The sequence below is a fragment of the Littorina saxatilis genome, linkage group LG11 (assembly GCF_037325665.1).
Source record: "Littorina saxatilis isolate snail1 linkage group LG11, US_GU_Lsax_2.0, whole genome shotgun sequence".
NCBI classification, from domain to species: Eukaryota; Metazoa; Mollusca; class Gastropoda; order Littorinimorpha; family Littorinidae; genus Littorina; species Littorina saxatilis.
Genome location: NC_090255.1, coordinates 6,099,229 through 6,121,359, shown reverse-complemented (window position 1 = coordinate 6,121,359; position 22,131 = coordinate 6,099,229). Strand labels below are relative to the sequence as shown.

General features: G+C 44.6%; 1 protein-coding gene across 2 annotated transcripts in view; it reads right to left on the bottom strand.

The window, feature by feature from the left end:
• The window catches only part of LOC138979617 (diacylglycerol kinase theta-like), a 59,110-nt gene that overhangs the window by 1,246 nt on the left and 35,733 nt on the right, over window positions 1-22,131 (bottom strand). For both annotated transcript variants that reach the window (XM_070352332.1, XM_070352333.1), the window contains exons 11-22: window positions 20,028-20,118; window positions 19,391-19,504; window positions 17,585-17,735; window positions 15,955-16,112; window positions 15,424-15,575; window positions 13,498-13,646; window positions 12,387-12,495; window positions 6,104-6,307; window positions 3,861-4,016; window positions 2,862-3,027; window positions 1,992-2,090; window positions 366-495 (exon numbers count right to left, since the gene is read on the bottom strand). In XM_070352332.1, coding sequence (XP_070208433.1) covers window positions 370-495; window positions 1,992-2,090; window positions 2,862-3,027; window positions 3,861-4,016; window positions 6,104-6,307; window positions 12,387-12,495; window positions 13,498-13,646; window positions 15,424-15,575; window positions 15,955-16,112; window positions 17,585-17,735; window positions 19,391-19,504; window positions 20,028-20,118 — 1,675 coding nt within the window. In that variant the 3' untranslated portion in view covers window positions 366-369. The remainder of the gene's footprint in view (window positions 1-365; window positions 496-1,991; window positions 2,091-2,861; window positions 3,028-3,860; window positions 4,017-6,103; window positions 6,308-12,386; window positions 12,496-13,497; window positions 13,647-15,423; window positions 15,576-15,954; window positions 16,113-17,584; window positions 17,736-19,390; window positions 19,505-20,027; window positions 20,119-22,131) is intronic.

The window sequence follows — 22,131 nt, the reverse complement described above, 5'->3', positions numbered from 1 at the left end:
GCATAACACACACGACAGAGTTGCAGGTTAAAGCTGATCAGAAGTGTGGTGCACGCTTCGCCTTGTTTTGAAAAGCTTGACCCTGTAAAAGGGGCTATTACTCTACCAGACCGCTGAAAATCCTGACAGAGTTATTTTCCAACATCATCTATTCGGGTAAATACAGGTAATGCTTTGTATACAAAATATTTACGGGCAGTGAACAGGCTAAAGCGGTATTTTAATATGCGAAGCCGATTTCGCAATGTCTACGTTACAAAGCTCGCTGCACTGAACTTTAGAGTAAAAAAACCTTGGCAAAGTCTTGGTGAAGTCCACTTGAGGCTATATAAAGGAAGGCGTTGACGCCAGGACAGTACGCTCACTTTGTTAGAGTGGTCCGCTCTCTTCGCTGGGTGACTGGGCCTGCTGGAGAGGTTCGTTCTCCGGGAAGAAAATACTGGGCTCCGTGTTGCGCCGCTTGATCTTGTTCTTGCTCTTCTTCAGCATCGTCGCCTGCCAAACACGCAGCACATGACACATCTTTCTTTATTTGGTGTTTAACGTCGTTTTCAACCGTTCAAGGTTATATCGCGACAGGGAAAGGGGGGGGGGGGGGGGATGGGATAGAGCCACTTGTTAATTGTTTCTTGTTCACAAAAGCACTAATCAAAGAATTGCTCCAGGGGCTTGCAACGTAGTACAATATACGACTTTACTGGGAGAATGCAAATTTCCAGTACAAAGGACTTAACATTTCTTACATACTGCCTGACTAAAATCTTTACAAACATTGACTATATTCTATACAAGAAACACTTAACTAGGGTAAAAGGAGAAACAGAATCTGTTAGTCGCCTCTTACGACATGCTGGGGAGCATCGGCTAAATTCTTCCCCCTAACCCGCGGGGGGGTCCATGACACATCAATACAGTGGAACCCCTCTGGTAAGACTCCCCGATATTTAAGACTTCCCCCATTAAGACCTTGCTTTTCAGCATCGTTGCCTGTGGCAACCACGGAGCACGCTTAACAACACATGATTCCATTTACCAAACAAGAAAAAAAAAGAAATGGGTCGGGAGAAGAGCAATGCATGCCCTTTTTTCCTGCAGAACTTGAAAGGAATGTGGTTTGAAAGGTAAATATGCGCCGACATGGCTGCAATCTACTGGCCGTATAAAATTTCATCTCACACGGCATCACTGCAGAGCGCCTAGAACTGTACCCACGGAATATGCGCGATATAAGCCTCATTGATTGATTGATTGATTGATTGGTTTGGCATCTGCAACACTTCTTTTCAACCTTCAAAACCTTGGCATCAATGATCGTCAAAGTGTGCAAAGTTTCAAAGCTCTAGCTTCAAAATCATTCTGGATAACTTCAACATTAAGTTGTTTTATCACGCCCATACAGACAGACACGATTTATTACTAAGACTCCCTGATTTCAAGGGCAAGTTGAAAAAAGTAATGTAGAATTTTTTGTTTTTTTCTCTCACAAACTGTTCTGATATTTCAGACTATCAATAGAACAAAATGTGGCAAAATTTTGTTGGTTCCCAGGTGTGACGTTGCCATCAACTTGGGGTTGTTACATCTTCTTCTTCTTCAGCGTTCCAGAATTTTCTGGTTACGTGTGAGCTCGTTGGCCCATTTGGGTTCCCCAAACTATACTCTGAGAGCATAGTCAGCTTCACTCCGCTTTCGTTGAGTAGGCATGCTGGGTATTTTCGTGTTTCCATAACCCACCGAACTCTGACATGGATTACATGATCTTTTCCGTGCGCACTTTGTCTTGTGCTTCTGTGTACACACGAAGAGGGTTAAGTCACTAGCAGGTCTGCACATAAGTTGACCTGGGAGATCGGAAAAATCTCCACTTTTAACCCACCAGGCGGCAGCGACCGGGATTTGAACTCACTACCTCCCGATTAGGAGGCCGACGTCTTACCACCACGCCACTGCGCCCGTCGGTTGTTACATCAAAACAGTGTGCAAAATCTTACCTTGAGTGCGGAGCGAAGCACCACCACCTGACCGGCAGGTTGAATCCACGGCTCCCCGTCCACTTGCACAGGTATGTCTGTCATCAGCGTGATACGTAGCTACACCACACACAGTGAAATAAATCAGTGTTAAAAATGACTCGGCCTCTCAGGATGCACGGTGACCCCCCCCCCCCCCCCCCAAAAAAAAAATATGCCAATCACAGAAATGCTAATAACTAACTACCATGTGTACAGTGGAACAAACCGGAGAAAATCAGGTCTCACATTGGAGCGTTACACAATTTGGTTGATACTGGCAGCGTCTGCATGCATCAGTGAACAGCAATGTACAACCAAGGAGATGGGCAGCTGCCGTGTTACACGCGGAGCGAGCTCCTCCACAGAGATGCTCACCTACTCTTGCCAAATCCTAGCCTTCCTCACGGCGAGAGGTCCCAAGAAATGTTACTTCCTAGCTTTACTCGTTTTACTTGCGTTACCTTGCCTCTAAATACGGGGGGCAGGATGTGTTCAAACTTACATGTCCACCCTCAGCAATACAGACACTGATGGTGAGTGATCCCAAGAAAACATTACTTCCTAGATTCACTCGCTTCACTCGCCATAACTCGCCTCTAAAAAACGACGAACAGGAATATGGTGTCGGCAGTGTCACTTCTCAGCGTGGACAATGTGTTATGAAACAACTGTTGACCGCTCCACGGAGTGACAATCAGAAAGGAGTACCAGGACGCACAAAAAAGAGCAAACCGTTGCATGCTGGTGATTATTTAGTTGAGCGTAGGAATTTTAAGCTTGGCGTAACAGCGTAGCAATTTGTCTCATAACGTTGCATGGTACTCTGCAGGAATGTGTGTTGCAACTTACATGTCCCCCCTGAGCGATGCGGACGCCGGTGCGAAGCCCGCTCTGAATCTGTCCCATGTGCACCACACCCGTCACCCCCACGATCTCCAGCATGCCGTCGTAGTGAGTGGGCTTGCTGAACGTGTCCTCCCGCTCAGGACCCCACGGGTTGGCTCCAGACCCCCAGCTAGTCAACACAAATTCTTCACAATTAGGCCTAAAAAAAAATAGGTGTGGTTACGGTAACATAGCCAAAAAAAATAGGGTAGGAAGGTAGGCAATCACTTTTTTTTTTTAAACTTTTTTTTCTAATGTGTACAAATTAAACCTACTTGACAGGGAAATAAGTGTGCGACTCGGGCGCTTTCGCTTTCATTGCGTTTTCTGCACTCGTTTTCTTGGTTTTTGTGGGTTTTTTTTTACAAATGTAATAAAAAGTTATAGGGTCGGCCCCTAAAAATAGGGTAGGTCGGGTTACCGTAACCACACCTATTTTTTTTTTAGGCCTTATCAACAAATTTTTCAAAATTACAGTAGAACCCCCTGTTTACGACTTTGGAAAAACCTTGAAAATTAGGTCGTAAAAAGGGGGGGTCTTAAAAGGGGGGTTTGAGTTTTTGGCCGGTCGGTCATGAACTTGGTTGCAATGTATGTACTGTCATGTTTACACACAAACACACAGTTGCAGTTTACTGTCATATCAAAACACACACACACACACACACCCAAACACATTACAGCAGAACAACTTGAACTCAAATTTCAAAGAAAATTTACTCATGGCGTAATGCTCGCTCCCCGCTGAGTGAAGCACATTTGACCCCCATTTTAAGACTCCCTCCTTTTTAAGACCTTATTTACTCAGATTTTTGGAGGTCTTAAAAGGGGGGTTCCACTGTAGCATTTGTCGACTGCACAGAAGTTGACCAGAAGATGATCCAAAACACGTCAGCATTTTGTGATTTTGTAACCAGTCACAGTCTACCAACATTGTTTTGTATTTCTTTTTTTTTAACATACCTGAGGATGTTGAGGATAACGATTCCTTCCACTGGCGGCAACTCGATGAGTTTGCCATCGACCTCGACCTTGATGTGTCGGTGAAGGTCTTTGCATGATTTGCGGTTCACCATTCGCCTCAGGCCCATCTTGAGGTACACTCCCTTGTTATGCAGTCTGGGGTACACAAATACATTTTCATTTTTCATTTTCATTTCATTTTCATTACTTTATTGTCCCATCGCTGGGAAATTCGGGTCGCTTCCTCCCAGTGGAAAGCTAGCAGCAACGGAGTCGCGCTACCCAGGTGTCTGCGTGTTTCGGTGTATTCAGCCACCTGCACTTTTGGCAGAATGACCAAGGTCTTTTACGTGCCATTGTGATGACACGGGGGTGGGACATGGCTTCCGTCTCTGGGTCTGTACATAAAGTTGACCCGTGTCCGTCCCGGCCCGAATTCGATCCTGCGACCTTCCGATCACAAGTCCAGTGCTCTACCAACTGAGCTACCGGGCCCAAACGGTGTCAAAGAAATGCCAGCAAAATGAAGTGTGTAACATGTGTATCCTGCTTCCTTTCCATTTCCATTACTTTTTCTTTTTTTTCTCAATACTTTTTATGCATATTTTTGTATGTTCGCTTATTGATGAATATATTTTTTCTCATGTTTTGAAGGCGTCATTTACTGCAAATTGAATATCACTCTCCTGGGGGTCCGAAGACTCCTGTGTGCAAGCATGAGCATGATAAAGATCCAAAATTCAAAGCGAAAGTTTCAGGGTTTGGAAACATGAATACACGTATGCAGGAACAAATTTTAAAAAAATAGGTAGTGCTGTACTGCATGTGAGAAATCAGCCCGACGGTAACCTCACAGGACTTCCAACATACCTTATCCTTCAGGGCTCTCACCTGCTGTTGAATTTGTCGGGTTTCTCCTCTCTGGCCATGTGGAAGGCTGGACAGGACTATAAGATACTTTATCCTTATCCCTAACCTTATTCTCGAGGGCTCTCACCTGCTGTTGATTTTGTCAGGCTTTGTCTCTCTGACAAAGTGCATGGGTGAAACCTATGAAAATCAAATTGACTGAAAAATTTTTGAGGCAGGGGTCCAGGGGCCGTGCAGGCCCTGGCGGGGAACGGGGCAGGGCCCCGTTAGGGGGTCCAGGGGGGCAACGCCCCCCGGCCGAAAACGAATTTTTGCATTATACATTGTGATTTTGTGGCCTTTCCTGGCAAAAAAATACACTTTTTGTCACTATCATGCAGGTCAAAAAAATACCTTCAGATTCTAATGATATGGTAAAAAGGGTAAACAAAATCAAAACAATTCACAGAAGTAATCATTTTTCTTTTGTATCTTTTCACACTTGCATCTTCCAACACAACGACACAATTGATAACAATTAACATTGACAACAGCCAATTACTAAATGAAATAGAAACTGATCAACTGAACAACTGAAATAAAAGTTCGAAATATAAGAAGCAAACATTGCCAGACAGGCATTGAAATAAATGATGAAACAGAATGTCACACATGCAAACAGCATGATGTAGCACTGCACAAAGTAGCAACTAAGCAGTAGCATCTCTTATAGTGCAAAGTTCTCAAGGAAAAGCACTTGAGTTTCAAGCACCAAACTTATCACACACAGTTTTAGTTTCATGAACTCCAACCAGTCCCATCGCCATTTGTTGGCTAGACCAGCATCAATAAGATCTGTCCATGCGTTTTCCGTCAAAACCGGCATCTTTGTCGCAGAAATCGTGTCACCACTTCGTAATGCCTGCCAAAACGCGAGAACTTTTTTTTTATCGTGATGCAGAGCGAATCCGAAAGCGAAGAAATCTCACCTACGGGGTTTACCGCAAAGCAGTTCGAAAACGCGTTCCGCTTAAAAATAAAAAATAAATTTGGTTTTTTTTTTGTTAATAAAAATTGCAGATTGACGGAATTTCCGTCAGACTTATTTTCAGATTGACGGATTTCAGTCAATTGACGGGCTACTTTCACCCATGAAAGTGGAAGTCTGGACAGGACTATGAAATACCTTATCCCTATCCTTCAGGGGAGGTATTCAGGACACTTTTTTTAGCGGCACTTAACCCCATCGTGGCGCTGTTTGAGCTGTAAGTCACCCAAAATGCCATTCATACAACCCAGTTAAAGCCCTTTAGCTAAAAAGGTGATGGCTGCTAAAGCCACTTCAAATTTCCCACAACACTTGAATACCTTATCCATGACCGTATCCTTCTCACCTGCTGTTGAACTTGTCTGGCTTCTCCTCCCTGGCCATGTGGAAGTCCAGACAGAGCTCAGCGTCGATGCCGATACCAAAGTAGTTGTTCATGACGAAGATCTTGGTGGGGTCCTCGTTGGTGTTGGCCGAGTTGGTGTCGTTGGCTATGGCCACCTTCGTCTCGTCCTGCTCCTTCTCATTGGGGTGAAAGATCACCGTCCACCTGTTTTGGAGGTCATGGAGAAGTCATGAGGTCGAGATCGAAGTGGTGGAACGTTTTTATTTTTAAGAGCGAGTTTTATTTAACAGATTGGTTGGTTGGCTTGTTGTTATTTTTTTATCGTCAGCTGATATTGCTATTCGAGATTGATGCAAGTTTGTTTCTTTTCTCAGTTCCCATGGCAACCTCCTTATATAACAGAGTTGTGGAATCATAACAGGCCTGAAAGTGGCGAGTATTTTACTCGCCATGGCGAGTAGAAACATGTAACTGGCGAGTAGAAATGTTCATCTACTCGCCAAATGCGAATCAAGTTGCTGAAACAAATTGTTGGTTTGGCTAGTAAAGTTTGCTCTCTGGCTAGTACATTCTTAGAATCACTAGCCCTGGAAATATGCGCTCTAGAAATATGATGTATTACTAATATCATTATTATGACAGTAATTTTATTTGAGTGCTTCAAGCAGGCATCTGACCTATACACAACAACATATTCAGTGGAACACACATTTTAAGGCGAAGTGCGCCACTGAAATTTAGAGTGATGGGACTTAAACAGCCATTTTGAGTTGTTGGCAGTTTTGCACCTTTCAATCTGTCTACTTTCATGAAATGCATATGATTACACTATACAAATTCATCAAAGTCTCTAAAAACATATTTCATTGCACCAACCCGGCGAATTTTTCTGTCTTTTCATTCACTCTTCCGATAAAAATTCCGATTTTCAACCCTTGACAACAGACATTTCTGCTCGCCCAACGCGGGAACGTCGTATACCGTTTGAACAGCAGTTCTCTCCCCTGTGTCATTCGGCGGTTATTTTCGGTTAAATATGGATTCTCCTGGGGAAACCCCCCTATTTTTCAAACAAGCAAACCACAGACACTTTCCATATACGGGGGTATGACGTAAATACCTGGCCACGATTGGTCAGATAGGCTCGCGTGGCTTTTCGCGTTTTAAAAGTCGTCTGCTCACCGCGTTTAGTTTTCGACTGAGTTTGCTTAGAAAAATGGCACGTGTGAAAAGATCAACGCTCCGAAAAACACATCATAAAGGCACGAGAAGACAACAACTGAAGAGTTGCAGAGACAAGAGAACAACTAAAACACAATCGGTGACCAAGCGCACAAAATCTGGATCGACCGCTGTGGCATGCAGATCAAATTCTGCGTCAGGACTGAGAGTGTGTTCTTGGCGGTTTGACGCGAAAACAATTCAAGACGAACACATAGGCCTACACAGCAGCCACTGGTCAAAAGCGACAGGTCCAGAGGCTTCCCAAACAAGGAGATGTCTTGTTGATTTGGAAACCTTTGATGGTATTGACTTGTAAACGAACTTTGTTGTCCGCAATGTAAACAGCCAACGCTGTCACCATGCCCAGACTCAAAACAGAGACACGGCCTTGCAGTGTACGCGCATGTGAGGAAGTTGTTCCAGGTACCGCTGGATACCTTGCTTCCAAAGAAAGCGGTCAAACGGATTATGGTCTCATCAGGCAAGCCGTGTATTCGTCCAGACTCCTTGATATGTGGGCTAGGTGCTCAACAATTTAACAAATTTTGTGAAAGTTTAGATTTGGTAGGCATGGATCACAAAACCTTCCAGAAGAAAGCTGATAAACTCTATCAACGACTTGATGTAGATCTACTGGAGGAGAAAGTATTCAGTGAGGCTGTCCGTCAGGTCAGACAGATACACGCAACGCACAATGGAATGACACTGTCTGATGATGATGTTCTTGATATCAGTGTAAGCTACGACGGATCATGGCTGACCAGGGGGCACTCGTCCCACATTGGAATAGGGTGTGCTGTAGTCTAGACGTGCTGACTGGAATTTGCTTTGACGCTCATGTTATGTGCAACTACTGTCATACGTTTGCCAGACAACTGGAAACAAACTTCTCCAGGAGAAACCCCTGGAGTATGCTGCCTGGCTGGTAAAACAACTGGACATCTGTGACAAGAATTTTGCAGGTGAGTGCGTAGATCTAAACAGTATGTGTGTATGGTGCGTTTGTGAAGACGTTTGTTGAAATGGGATGATAGTGTGTTGTGTTTGAATTTTACATAGATCTGTAAGTGTTTGTGAAAATGTGTGTCAGTGTTTTGTGTGCGCTGTCTATGTGAAGTGTACGTGTGTGTGTGTGTGTGTGTGTGTCTATGCGTGTTTGTGTATTTGTGTGTGTTTGGGTACTAATCCATGCATAGTAATACATGTACTGAACAAAAACAATGATAGCGTCTATGTTGGTAGATCTGTGGCTGATTGCCTTGTGTGTGTGTGTGTGTGTGTGTGTGTGTGTGTGTGTGTGTGTGTGTGTGTGTGTGTGTGTGTGTGTGTGTGCATGCATGTGTGTGTGTGTGTTTGGGTACTAATCCATGCATAGTAATACATGTACTGAACAAAAGCAATAATAGCGTCTATGTTGGTAGATATGTGGCTGATTGCCTTTTGTGTGTGTGTGTGTGTTTGTGTGTTTGCTATTCAGTGGCTGACTTTGACTGAAACGGTGGTTTTATTTTTAGGTTCCAGTGGCATCATGGAAGTCGAGGCGGCTCGGGTTCTGTGGGGCAGGTCAGTGTCGCAGCACAATCTGCGATACACAGTTATCCTGTCAGACGGTGACACAAAAACCTTCCAGGAACTTTCCAAAATAAAGCCTTATGGAGATCAAGTAACCATCGAAAAAGAAGAGTACATCAATCACGTTTCCAAGCGTCTTGTAACAGCGCTTCGCAACCTTGTGACAGACTGCCGCAAAAAAGGAATCACTTTGGGAGGGCGAGGGTATGATCAGCTGACTCTGAATACAATCAGGAAGTTGACGATATATTATAATCGGGCAATTAGGGGGGGGGGGGGGGGGTAAGACAGTTGCAGACATGAAACGGGCAGTGATGGCATCTCTGCGTCACGGCTTCTCAACAGATGACAAGCCACAGCATGACTTGTGCCCCCATGGTGCCGCGTCATGGTCCTTCTACCAGCCCCCAGGACCACACGCAAAACTCGTCCATACACCTCTCAACTTCAAGAAGCTGAATCCTCCTCTAGAACCAGTTTACCAGAGACTGACGAAAGATCAACTGCTTCAGAGATGTGTGTCAGGAAAAACCCAAAACTCTAATGTAGTAATGAGTGTCTCCACAGCAGCGTTTGGGTTCGCTGCCCCAAGGAAAAATTTGCATGCAAAAATCGCATACGGTTTGCAGTCGTCACAGGGGCTAGGGAATTCAATTTTGAACCAGCGGCTGCTCTCAACACTGCACAGTTCTACGGCTTTACAACAGGCTGTAACATGAAAAGGCTAAACAAGGCTAGGAGTGTAAAAGGGTTCTTGGCAGCCTCAGGTTCAAGAAAGATCAGCTAAACAAGAGACGCGACACTGTGCGTGCAGCTAAACTCAAAAGACAGGATGAGCTCATCAGACTACAAGGGGGTGCAGCATATGCTGCTGGGCAGTTTTAGGTAAGCCTGTAGTTACCAGGTGTCTGTGAAAAATACCTGAACTATGTTAACATTGATTTGGGGTGAATGAAAGAGCTTTGAAATGTTCTCGGCCTTGTTTCTCTGTTCAGCGTTTTTGCATGACCTGCTTTCTAGGAAACTGTTTTTCTTCAATCCAGCTGTTCAGAATGCAATGAAACTTAAGGGACATGCTTATCAGAGGACAACCTGTGGAATGACAACAGGAATTTTCTTTAAATTAATAAATAACTGTTCAGGTGGGTCATATTTACTAAAATTGTGCTGAAAAACATGATAATTCATCTAAAAAAATTATTTTATCAGAACTATTCATCCTAGAAAAAATCCCTGTTGTCATTCCACAACTATGGACTCCTACATCCTACATACAAAAAATCACATTCCTATGATTTAAGGGGAAGCTAAAAAACGTGTTCCTAGCAACCCATTTTGGCAGTTGGAGATTGCCGTTTCCATGGTAACGGACAGTGACGGTACTGAAAACGTTATCCGTTTTGAAATCGTATATGCCTTACCACTTCATAAGCATATAACATTAGCCTATGGTAGAAGTAAATACAAATTTAGATTTTAGTGGCTCCCTTTGCCTTAACACCCTCAATTTAAGATACCCTCCCTTTACAAACCCAGTTTTCTCAGATTTCCAGTTCAAAATCCCTGAAAACTAAACGGGAGAAAATGTTTCTATTTGGGACAAGAATTGGTGATACGCTAAGGAGCTGGTAAGGGTGAGCGAAGAGGGGAGGATGACGGGGTGGGCAGGAGTGGTGATGATAAAAGTTTGTTAAGAGGGGTAAATTCTTCTTCTAGATAGTCTGATTTAATATGATTGGGTTTGGCACCCGTTGTCTCCAGAAGCATTGGGAGTAGGATGTTAAAAGTATACGTTTATTTTCCAAAAAGGTACTTTATAAAAAAGTGATAAAATTTCAGGGCCACTTTATAAAATCAAGGGTTAAAAAAGGTGATTCAGATTTGTACAGAGAGAGCTTAAAAGCAGGTATATACAGCACATGGGCCTTTTTTCATTTCACTTGCAGTTTAAGAAAGCTATCTATGCCACAGTGACACACCGAATACATTCACTCACACAGATATAGGATATATGTTAAAAAAAAATGTATGTATATATATATATCAAAATCCCTGTCAATTTACCCCCCTTTTAAGACTCCCTCCTCTTTAAAGGTCCTTGTCTACATTTTTTATACCGAAATCGCCATTTGACCATTAAAATGCAGAGTCTATTATCTACAAATATCAACAATACACCCCCTTTCGATCAGGAAAGACAAAGCCAGTGTAGACGTTTGAAAATTCATTGTAGTATTCCAGCGTAGTACTTATAGTAGGATATCCTTATTTGGAAAATGCCAAGCGCAAAACTCCTCTCAAATCCCGTGCATTTCGTGCGTTAAAAAAAAAGCGTGGACAGCGCTCCAGTGTCAAACTGTTGCTGCACTTGTTTGGGCGTGGCTATAAGCATAGTGACATGAATTTGATCAGTCAGTATTTTTAGGCAAAGCACATGTTCTCAGCAAACAATATATTGGAAGCGCGAGTCACGCTACCCAAAAATAAAATCTTTTTTTATATATTTTTTTTTTCTATAACTTATTTTCCCCATGGTTCATTCATCATCTGACATAACTTTTTGGCGAAATCTAACCATAAGATTATTGAAAAAAAGCAAAAATGTAGACGACCACCTTTAAGACCTTACTTACTTAGGCCATTATGAACCCCCGGGGGAGCAAAGGCCATCGACGACAATTCTCCATCCGACACGGTCCTGGGCTGCCCTTTCGATCTGGCTCCAGGTCTTCTCCTGCCTGTTGATCTCTGCTTCAGTGTCTCGTCTCCAGCTGTTGCGCGGCCGGCCTCTCTTCCTTTTCCCTTGTGGATTCCACTTCAGGGCTTGCCTCGTGATACTGGATGCTGGCTTTCTCAGGGTGTGCCCTATCCAGCCCCATTTCCTCCGGAGAATTTGCTGCGCCGCTGGTTTCTGGTCAGCTCTCTGCCAAAGGTCTTCATTTCGGATTCTGTCCGTCCATCTGATGTTTAGGATGCGCCTCAAGCAGGTGTTGACAAAGATTTGGATCTTTCCCAGCATGGTCTCTGTTGTCCTCCATGTCTCACACCCATAGAGAAGAACAGACTTGACGTTTGAATTGAAGATCCGAAGCTTCGTCCTTTGGCTAATCTCCTTGGAACTCCAGATCTTCTTTAGCATGACAAAGGCTCCCCGTGCTTTCCCAATCCTTGCTTTGACGTCCCTGTCCGAGCCTCCTTGTCCGTCAATGATGCTCCCCAGGTAAACAAAGGACTCCACTTCCTTGATGGGCTCCCCATTGATCATCACCGGATTGTCGGCTGTGGTGTTGGTCTTAGTCAATTCGGTTTTCCTCTTGTTGATCTTGAGTCCTACAACGGCTGATATTGTCTCCAGGTGAGTAGTACCTTTAAGACCTGATGTTCTAGAATTTTTGAAGGTGTTAAAAACAGGGAGGAGGGGGGATAGGGGGCCACTCCATACAATTTTATGACACATTTTTGCGACACACATCTTCACAAGGCTAACCTGTCCAGCTTGATCTCCTCAGCGTCGATGACGTCGCGTAAAACGTTGAGCGGGTCCTCTCCCCCTGTGTAGCCTGGTCCCCATCGCAACACTCTCGCCAAGTCGTTGCCTACACACAGTACAATCATCATTTTTCATAAGCACGTTTTACTTTACACACAAACACCCACCCCAGGTCATTTTTTGTGCACAATAATATGTTCTTTTTCTTATCAGAGCAGTTTACTTTACACACACACACACACACTCTCGCCAAGTCATTTCCTGAGCACAATGCACTCTCGGTTTACTTTACACACAAACACTCTCCCTGAGTCATTTTACACACTGACCACACAAACACACACACACTGACCGGTGCCCAGTGGAACGATGGCCATGGGGGGCGACTGACACACACACACACACACACACACACACACACACACACACACACACACACACAGACTGACCGGTGCCCAGTGGTACGATGGCCATGGGGGGTGACTCACACACACACAGACTGACCGGTGCCCAGTGGTACGATGGCCATGGGGGGAGACTCACACACACACACACACACACACACACAGACTGACCAGTGCCCAGTGGAACGATGGCCATGGGGGGCGACTGACACACACACACACACAGACTGACCGGTGCCCAGTGGAACGATGGCCATGGGGGGCGACTGACACACACACAGACTGACCGGTGCCCAGTGGAACGATGGCCATGGGGGGCGACTGACACACACACACAGATTGACCGGTGCCCAGTGGAACGATGGCCATGGGGGGCGACTGACACACACACACACACACACACACACTGACCGGTGCCCAGTGGAACGATGGCCATGGGGGGGCGACTGACACACACACACACACAGACACACACACACACAGACTGACCGGTGCCCAGTGGAACGATGACCATTGGGGGGGGCGACTGACACACACACACACACACACACACACACACACACACAGACTGACCGGTGCCCAGTGGAACGATGACCATTGGGGGGGGCGACTGACACACACACACACACACACACACACTGACCGGTGCCCAGTGGAACGATGGCCATGGGGGGCGACTGACACACACACACACACACACTGACCGGTGCCCAGTGGAACGATGGCCATGGGGGGCGACTGACACATGGCGTCCTGACCCACGTTGTCCAGGCAGGACAGAACCCAGCCCACACTGCCGTCACCGCCGCACACCAGAATCTTGTAGTTGGGAATGTTGCGGAACACATACAGCCTGAAAACATGCATCGGTTGCAAATGAGAAATTCATCATGAAACCAAACTCTTCTTCACCCCGAAAGCAGCGTATGGCTGCCAAAATGGCGGGGTAAAAGTGGTCATACACGTAAAAACCCACACTTGGAAAAACACAAGTGTAAGTGGGAGTTTCAGCCCATGAACGCAGAAGAAGAAGAAAACATGCCTGAAAACATGTGTTGCTTGGAAATGAGAAGTCCATCATGAAACTTTCTTTTTCTTCTGTGTTCATAGGCTAAAACTCCCAGTTACACTCATGTTTTTTGCATAAGTGGGTTTTGACGTGTATTACCGTTTTTACCCCGCCATTCAGGCAGCCATACACCGCTTTCGGAGGATGCATGCTTGATATTTTCGTGTTTCTATAACCCACCAAACTCTGACATGGATTACAGGATCTTTTCCGTGCGTACTTGTTCTTGTACTTGCGTGTACACACGAAGGGGGGTAAGGCTCTAGCAGGTCTGCACATATGTTGACCTGGTAGACTGGAAAAAATCTCCACCAGACCTGGGAACCCCTGTTTTGCACTTTGAGTATTCTCAAACAAACTTGGTGTATTTTCAAAAAAATGAGCGTACTCCACACAGCGTTTGCACGTCCATGATTAAAACATGCCTCATGCGCGTCCGTCACACCGTTAATTAAGTTTACCTATACATTTAAAACAAATGCTTTTTCAATTTTTACAGACAATAACTGTATCGTATTTGACGGACTACAAGCCGCGACTTTAAAAAAAAAAAATCGCATTGCGGCTTATAAAAAGATGCGGCTAAAATGTTACCTAAACTTGAATAGCATTCACCTAATGGAAGTCGCCGCGGATTTTCATTTCGCTCGATTAGCGATTACCGGTACATTATTAGCTCTCTACTCACGACTCGGCGCTTTTCTCTTTCTTTTGCGAATCTTCGTTTGTCAACAAGTCGTCGTGACAAGCGTACAGAAAAACACCGGATGTATCAGGATCTCGCGCGCGCGATATTTCGGTTTTTTGTGTCTCGCGATAGTTGGAGGAGCGAGAGCCGCCATGTTGTGTTTTCGTCTGCTCGAAATGTGCGCAAAAGTCGTAAATCATCCCAAAAAAGCTAATTCCGGGCGAGACTACATGTGTGTGTGTTGGTTACAAATTGTGTGTGTGTGTAATATTTTTCTTCAAACTTTTTCACTTTTCTTCTTTGTTTCACTTGTTTATTCTTGGAGCCGATTTCGCCAAATACCGTACTTTCGTTTGCCTGGTTGTTTTGATTGATTGACACGATCCGATTATATTTTTTTTGACGGCGGCTAATATAGTGACGTAATCATGTGCCAAAATACTGGATCGGCTTCAGGGTGGGCTTGTAACAAAAGTAGTCTAGGAATTTTTCTCGTCGTATTTTTTTCCCACTGACGTACTGAGCGTATTCTCGACAATCATGCGAACAAAATACGGCGAAATCGTATGGGTTCCCAGGTCTGCTCCACCCTTAACCCAACAGGCGTGGCTGAGATTTAAACTCACGACCATCAGCATGAGAGGCCAGCATCTTAACTACTAGGCCACTGCGTCTCATCATGAAACCAAATCCTGAGTACAGTGAAACTTGCATTGCATTGCATTGTATCGTATCGTATCATATCAAAATTAAAAAACAAAGGATTTCTGTACTCACCGATACAAGAACAGCACTAGACGATACGAATTTTCGCTTATGAAAGCTTCATCAGGGAAAAGAAAGAAATTGTATTGTAAATAGTGCCACACTCACCCGGGCAGAGGTCCCCCGTTGTCGAGGTTGAAGACCTGGTGTGGGTTAAGGAGTTTGCGGAAGGAGGTGACGAGGTCCAGACCCTGACAGCCCCCGCTCTTCACGTTGACGAACACCATCAGCGGCTGCACCCCCTCCGGCACCATGTGCGGCTACAGACAGAAAGTATCGGCGTTTGAGATGAAGTATTGGGCGTAAGAATTAAGACAAAGATCAGGGATCATGCGTAAAAGATAAAAACACATGCACACACAAACACATCTATACAAAAATACGCACACACCCATATCCACACACACACCAACACACCCACACAGTGAACAAAAGTGAAGCACAAAATATTAGCCAAAGTTACCAGGTCTGCTTACGTCCAACTTAAGCTTTCTCAAGTTTTCTTTTATCTACACACACACACGCATGCAACCATGCACGCACAAATACACGCACGCACACATGCATGCACACACACGCACGCACCCACCCACACACACACACACACACACACACACTATTAGCTGAAGTCGCCCATACCTGGATGTTGGGTAAGAGAAGCGTCAGAAGCTGTTTGTCGTCAAAGCTTGCCTCTTGCAAGATGTTGAACACTCTGGTCGTCTTCTCCGGGTTGGTGTAGATGAGCACGAGTGAGCCGTACTCGTAATATATCACATCAAAGCTGACCCATTTGTTCTCTGAAAATACAAGTGAGAAGTTCTCGTAATGTACCACATCAAAGTTGACCTATTTGTTCTATGTAAACACAAAGCTGACTCATTTGTTTTCAAAAAACACAAATATATCACATCAAAGTTGACCAATTTGTTCTATGTAAACACAAATATATAGCATCAAAGCTGACTCGTTTGTTTTCAAAAAACACAAATATATCGCATCAAAGCTGACATTTGTTTTCAAAAAACACAAATAAATCACATCAAAGCTGACCCATTTGTTCTCTGGAAACACAAGTGAGAAGTACTCGTAATGTATCACATCAAAGTTGACCAATTTGTTCTATGTAAACACAAATATATCACATCAAAGCCGACTCATTTGTTTAAAAAAAAACCACAAATAAATCACATCAAATCTAACTCATTTGTTTTCAAAAAAACACAAATTGATCAAAGCTGACCCATTTGTTCTCTGGAAACACGAGTGAGCCGTACTCGTAATATATATCATCAAAGCTGAATTTTTGAACATTTTACGATAGTCACCTCGATTTGCATTATGTCTGGAGATCATCAAACTCTGCAATTGTATTTAAGTTTCAAAGCTCTGTCTTTCACAACATTCGATCAAATCTCAACGCCAAGTTCTTCATCTTCGGCTCGCTAACCAGCCAGTCCAACACGGCTCGTTACAAAGTCTCTCCTAATTACAAAAGCATGCATACATCGGACATCAGTTAATAGACGATTCTCAAAAATAATTCGGGTTTGTTGGGGTTGTGAGAGTGAATACCCTTGCTTTTCCTCTGACAAAGGACTGGGTGGCCGAGTGGTAACGCACTTGCGCTCGGAAGCGAGAGGTTGCGAGTTTGTCAGGGCGTTAGCAATTTTCTCCCCCCTTTCCTAACCTAGGTGGTGGGTTCAAGTGCTAGTCTTTCGGATGAGACGAAAAACCGAGGTCCCTTCGTGTACACTACATTGGGGTGTGCACGTTAAAGATCCCACGATTGACAAAAGGGTCTTTCCTGGCAAAATTGTATAGGCATAGATAAAAAATGTCCACCAAAATACCCGTGTGACTTGGAATAATAGGCCGTGAAAAGTAGGATATGCGCCGAAATGGCTGCGATCTGCTGGTCGATGTGAATGCGTGATGTATTGTGTAAAAAATTCCATCTCACACGGCATAAATAGATCCCTGCGCCTTGAGTCCGAGTCTGGAGATACGCGCGCGATATAAGACTTCATATAACATATAACATAACAAATAACTCACACGTTCTCCTGTCCACATGTTTCCCACACCCCTCGCTAGTGATTGGCCCCTGCAATGTTTGTCCGAGTAAACAGCAAGGGCATTCACTCTTTCACCACCCATTCACACCCGACGAAGTTATTTCCAAAAATCGTCTATTCTGGGTGGAAAAACAAAGAACTACACACACAGGCAGGGAAATACTGAAACACAGGTGTTTTCTCTCCAGACTCACCTTTTCCAATGATGTCTAACAAAATTTTCTCATACTGGCGCTGGGAGAGCCCTGTGGGGAGGTTGCCGATCAGGAGCGAGATGCTCGGCCCGTGAGGGTCCTCCTTCTGTTGCAGGTAAAACCTCGTCATACGGTTCTGCCGTAACGACTCCTGTCCAGGTAAACAAAGGGTTATTATTATTATATTTTATCGTCTCCTAAACCGATATTGCTATTCGAGACTGATGCAAGTTAGTTGCCTTTCTCGGTTCTCATGGCAAGCTTATTGCTTAAAAATATTAACCTATTGACCTAAAAAAAATCTGAGAAATAAGGTCTTAAAAAGGAGGGAGTCTGAAATTAGAGGTAAATTTACAGAGGTAATGAACAGAACATCTGAGAAAAACAAATCGTAGCTAACTAACCACTGCGAGTTTTCCGTAATCATAAACACCCAAACCTCGCAGGAAGCTAGTAGAAACGAAAACAGAACACGCGTCAAAGTAGCTTTGTGTACAGCAGAGTTTCTCATTTCTCATTACTTTATTGTCCCATCGCTGGGAAATTCGGGTCGCTTCTTCCCAGTGGAAAGCTAGCAGCAACGGAGTCGCGCTACCCAGGTGTCTGCGTGTTTAGGTGTATTCAGCCACCTGCACTTATGGCAGAATGACCAAGGTCTTTTACGTGCCATTGTGATGACACGGGGGTGGGACATGGCTTCCGTCTCTGGGTCTGCACATAAAGTTGACCGTGTCCGTCCCGGCCCGAATTCGAACCTGCGACCTTTCGATCACAAGTCCAGTGCTCTACCAACTGAGCTACCCGGGCCCCCTAGTTCAAACAAAGCTCTAGGGTTGGAAGAAAAAAGTATGGTCGGCTGGTGAATCTGAAACATTGCTTTTTTTTGTCTTGGCATTATCTCTGGAGCTCTAGAGATGCTTGAAATCCACACGATTAAAAACAATCTAAATAGAAAAACTCTGATATACAAAGGGAAGTAAGGCATACGACTGTGTAACAGAGTAAGTCAGAGTTGTGCTCTAAAGGCATACGACTGTGTAACAGAGTAAGTCAGAGTTGAGCTCTAAAGGCATACGACTGGTCGACTGTGTAACAGAGTAAGTCAGAGTTGTGCTCTAAAGGCATACGACTGTGTAACAGAGTAAGTCAGAGTTGAGCTCTAAAGGCATACGACTGTGTGACAGAGTAAGTCAGAGTTGTGCTCTAAAGGCATACGACTGTGTAACAGAGTAAGTCAGAGTTGTGCTCTAAAGGCATACGACTGTGTAACAGAGTAAGTCAGAGTTGTGCTCTAAAGGCATACGACTGTGTGACAGAGTAAGTCAGAGTTGTGCTCTAAAGGCATACGACTGTGTAACAGAGTAAGTCAGAGTTGAGCTCTAAAGGCATACGACTGTGTGACAGAGTAAGTCAGAGTTGTGCTCTAAAGGCATACGACTGTGTAACAGAGTAAGTGAGAGTTATGCGGAACCAGTCTCCTGGCACCTGAGAGAATAACAAGCATTGAAACGAACAAGGAACTTTCAGCCTCAAAAAAGAATGATAATGATGATTTAACTCTCAACCCAAGAAGTTTCAAAATATTGAGTGTATTTTCTTATCAGGTAGAGGTGCTTGTTAATCATGTGACCGACGTAAAACTGTTAGCAATGAAATTCCAATACAACGTCCGTCGCACTGATGATAAAACTGTAAGAATATGACACTGGAAATCGTCGTACTTTCTTATCAACCAGCGTATTTATCGTATTCTTGGAAACTTGGCGTGCAAAATATCGTATGAGTCAACAGGTCTGATGTACGAACCTTGCGACTTTGCTGCATGACCTGCCATGGTTTGTCGGTGCGCTCCACGCGACGCTCCGTCACCCCCTTGTCAAGCAAGACCTCCATCAGGCTAAAGTTCTCCTGAGAGTTCTCCTGCAACATTCACACACACTTGTCAATTGGGACACTTTATTTCTTCTCTGCATGACCCAGACAAATGTGTGTTTACTTTTCAATCTGAATGATACAATAAGACAGGAGCAAAAGGTTGCATCAAACACACACGCTTGCTTGCGCACGCATGCATGCACGCACGCACGCACGCACGCACACACACACGCACACACACACACACACACACACACACACACACACACACACTTACTGCCTGTTATGCCGGTTTGCATGTAGGGCAGCAACACACACTCATACACACACACTATCTCTCTTCCCTGTTTGCCTCTCTCTCCAACCCCCCCCCTTCATTCCTCTCTCTCCATCCCCTAAAATGCACACATACTCTTTTAATACACAAAGCACCCTCACTGACAGGCATCAACAGCACTCATTCTCCCACAGAAAAATGACAAAACTTGACACCAAACTTGCAATATAACACACACAAGCACACATGCACGCATGAACAGCACACACTCTCTAACAGAAAATGACGTACCTCGACACCAAACTTGCGCAGAGCTAAGCTTATCACTTCTTCAGCGGTTGTATCGCGTGTGACGGGGATGTTCTTGTACGTGGCAGACACCCTGTAAAAATCACCAGTGCAAACCATGCTTTTTACTCATGACAAGATTTTTGAATGTTTTGAAAAGATTTAGTTTTTAAGCAAAATTCAAAAAAATGACTGTGGTACCGAGATTTTTATTTTTTCTAATTTTAAGCACAAATGTTTTTAATTTTTAGCAGCTCAAATTTTCAATTGTACCGTATTTTTCGGGTCATAAGACGTGACTTTTTTTCCTCGAGTTTGACCCCTGCGTCTTGTATAACGAAGCGCCTAATCCGATATGAAAAAAATCAAAGAGACCGCCCGAGTACCAGTCAAACAACTTGTGATAATGCATCTTTCAGTTACTAGGTACTACCCTGGCCAAGTTTCCTCTCAAGACATCAAAGAGACCGCCCCATTGGTTAAACTCGGTCACTGACCCCGGTGCAGAAAGTGTTTCCTCTCTCAGATATGACAGGGGAACCACCTCTCATAGTTAAAACTGGGTCATTGACCCCTGGGAAGAAGGTCAGTGTCTATAAACAAGGCAACCCAGCTATCACAATGGACCTGCCTTTGATCTCGCCGCACACACAGAGCACACATATTTCCACTCTTCTTCTTCTTGGCGTTCGCAGAGGTTACACAATCAGTCCAGCACTGGTGATAAATGTTGTCGTTTTCTCCAACTCCTGTCGACTGCCGTATAGTTTGGTCTGCAAGGGAGTTGGTGACGGCCACACTTCTTTTCGTTCCTCATCTAGTAAGGGACATCGCTGTAAGATGTGTTCCGTTGTTTGGTCCTCTTGACCGCAGGCACAGGTTGGTGATGGCGCCAGCTTGAACTTTCGGTTCATGTGAGCATTGAGCCTGTTGTGGCCAGTACGCAGTCTGATGAGGTTGACTTGCTGCTCTCTGGACATTGTGTGGTAGTCATCTCTGTTTGTCCTTGGCCTCATCAATGCCTTGATGATTGTCTTCTGCTCACTAAAGCTGACACTGTTTTCAGGTTGGTCTTCCACGGCTCCTTCTTTTGCCAGCTCATCTGCCCTTTCATTTCCTGGTATCCCACAGTGTGCTGGTATCCACTGGAGGACAACTCTTCTGGTTTGTCTGACCATCTGTAATGCTTTGGCCAGCTGTGGGAGTTTGTCGTTTTCTAGGGCCTGAAGGACTGAAAGGGCGTCCGAGAGGAAGACAACTTGGTAGCAAGGGTCTGCGGAGTCCTGAACGAAGGAGGCGGCCTGCATGAGAGCTTCTGCTTCTGCTTTATAGTTTGTGCAGTGTTTGCCAGTGGCAACGCTGGATGTAGCTGTATGTCCCCCAGGGAACTGGATGAGAATGCCTGCACCTCCATTGAGCACGGCGTTAGTTGCTGATCCATCGGTGTATACATGGATCCACGCCTCTTTTGGGTACTGTTCGTCGATCAGGGCTAAGGTGAGTGCCTGTCGAGCTGTGTCATTCTGATCTTCTCCTGAGGTAACATGTGGAACACTGGTGCAGATCTGGATGCCTGGTTTCTCTGTTGCCTTGGGGGTTTCCTCTTCTTCTTGAGTCAGAGGTAGAGTGTTCTGTGGAAGGACTTCCCTGTACTGTCGAGAAAGTCTCTTGCTCTCGTGTACAAAACTGCTCCGTTTAAGCCGGTTCTTGGTGAGGTTGCTCAGTCTGTGCTTCATGGGGTGGTCAGGTAGGCACTTGAGCTTCTCGGCCTGTACCATAGTCTTGGCTTCTCTTCTCTGACAGAGGGGTTGGATGGTGGTAAGCATATTTCCACTCTGTATTCTTCCTTTGATGTGCGGCTTATCTTCGACTGTTTGTTACCAGTATACTTTTTCAATTTTGGTGCTATCGGCCCCCTGCGCCCAATGGGTGACTGGATTACAAATTTTTTTTAAAAGCTGTAGCGCCTTGTAACCCGGAAAATACAGTACTAAAGTTTAAAAAAACAAAATTTAAATAGTATAAAAGAATCTCATTTCCCTCCTGAAAAAACTATTAAACAGCAACCAAAATACAGTGGAACCCTCCTTTCACGACCCCCAATTCA